Source organism: Anas acuta, chromosome 25 (assembly GCF_963932015.1).
Source record: "Anas acuta chromosome 25, bAnaAcu1.1, whole genome shotgun sequence".
In the NCBI taxonomy this organism is placed as follows: domain Eukaryota; kingdom Metazoa; phylum Chordata; class Aves; order Anseriformes; family Anatidae; genus Anas; species Anas acuta.
In genome coordinates, this window is record NC_089003.1 from 5,263,411 (window position 1) to 5,265,119 (window position 1,709).

At 55.7% G+C, this 1,709-nt stretch overlaps 1 protein-coding gene across 1 annotated transcript; it reads left to right on the top strand.

The window, feature by feature from the left end:
• Positions 1 to 1,132: 1,132 nt before the first annotated feature.
• Positions 1,133 to 1,491, top strand: LOC137844559 (feather keratin 1-like). Its single transcript, XM_068661027.1, has one exon. It carries the CDS (start codon positions 1,153 to 1,155, stop codon positions 1,456 to 1,458), a length of 306 nt encoding a protein of 101 aa, XP_068517128.1. The 5' UTR covers positions 1,133 to 1,152; the 3' UTR covers positions 1,459 to 1,491.
• Positions 1,492 to 1,709: the final 218 nt, after the last annotated feature.

Consider the following 1,709-nt stretch of genomic DNA (forward strand, 5'->3'; position numbering starts at 1 on the left):
ATGCCCAGCCCCATGGCAGTGCCTGTTCCTGCCAGCCCTTGCTTGTTGAGGGGGAGCTTCCTTGTCCCCCCAGTGGTGCTGGCTTGTTCTGTTGCCTGAGGAGGGCTTTGGGACATGGCAGAGGTGTGCTGAAGCTCTCATGCTAGGACATATTGCCTGGAACCCAGAGACAAGTCCCAGCCAGGGAAAAGATGTTTTCCTGTAACCTTTGTTCCCCTTGAAAAAGTGATTAGGATAGATCCTTCACATAGCCCCATATCTTTGATCAAGATGGTGAAGCCTGTGTATCCCTTGCCTCCCACAGTCCATGTCTGCCTGTATTCTGAGGTCAGTCCTCCTCAGAGGGGGTCAGGGGACAGCTCATGGGAGCTCATGGGCAGCTTCCAGACACCTCTCACAGAGGCCACCTATGCAGAAACTTGCCATGTAAACCCAATAAACCCTCTAGCACTTAGGACTCATCTGCTGCCCCTACTGACGTGTTCCCGCTCAGGGAAATGCTTGACCTCTCATGTTGTTACTTAAAAGGAGATTCTGATGCCAAATGGGCAAATCAGAAATGAGGAAATGAAATGGCAGAACTGACAGAAACCAAAGCACAACCTGTGCCATTAGGAAGGCTATTTTGCATTTCAGGTGAGTCTGCCAGAAAATTACGGCCTGCGTAGAGTGACTGTGGGCCTGGGGCAGTGCAGGAGAGGTATAAAAGAGGCCCCATCTCCTCACTCTCTTCATCCACTGCTCTCGCCTCCATCTCCCTGGGAACGAGGTGAGTCTGAAGGCCTTACTTCTCCTCTTCTTCCCTGGGGATTTCTCATTACATGTCTGCACCTTCCTCCTCTGTTGGGTCTTGGGGTTGCTAGTCATGGGCGAGGGAAGGGGACAGGAGGTGTGTCATGAAGTGAAGCAGTGGCTTGGCTGACATAAATCCCGAGATAAGGGCTTGGTTGGGATCTGCTTTGGCCTGGACGTTCTTGCAAGGCTGCTGGGAAAAAAGGGAAGGAGAAGGCTGTGGGCCTTCTTACACTGTTGCTAGCTCCCCAGAAAGCATGTCCCATGGCTGTTCTAGGTTGGACTGGCAGACTGGTCCTCTGTCACCACTGTTCTCCTCTGAGTCCTCTCTCTTACCAGGTACACCTCCTGCCCCGAGACATGTCCTGCTACAACCAGTGCCTGCCATGCGGACCCTGTGGCCCAACTCCGCTGGCCAACAGCTGCAATGAGCCCTGTGTCAGGCAGTGCCAGGACTCCAACGTCTTCATCCAGCCCTCTCCCGTGGTGGTGACCCTGCCCGGCCCCATCCTCAGCTCCTTCCCGCAGAACACCGCCGTGGGATCCTCCACCTCCGCTGCCGTTGGCAGCATCCTCAGCTCTCAGGGAGTGCCCATCTCCTCCGGGGGCTTTGGCCTCTCCGGCTTGGGCAGCGGCTACTGCGGCAGGAGGTGCTTCCCCTGCTAAAGCTGCTGGTGATGGCCCAGGAGAAAGACGCCCAGGGACCCAGACGTTGGTAGCGGACTGGGCACAGAGCGTAGGCTTCTTGTGTTCAGGGTGGCCAAACCTCCCCAACACCCCTTGGAAGAGCATGGGACTCTTGGAGAGCACGGCCCATGTCTGCCTTACTCCTCCTCCATTCTCTCCTTTCCCACCTGTGTCCTTGTTACTCACTGCAGCTCCACTGAGCTCTGAGTCCCACCACATCAGCCTAGTGT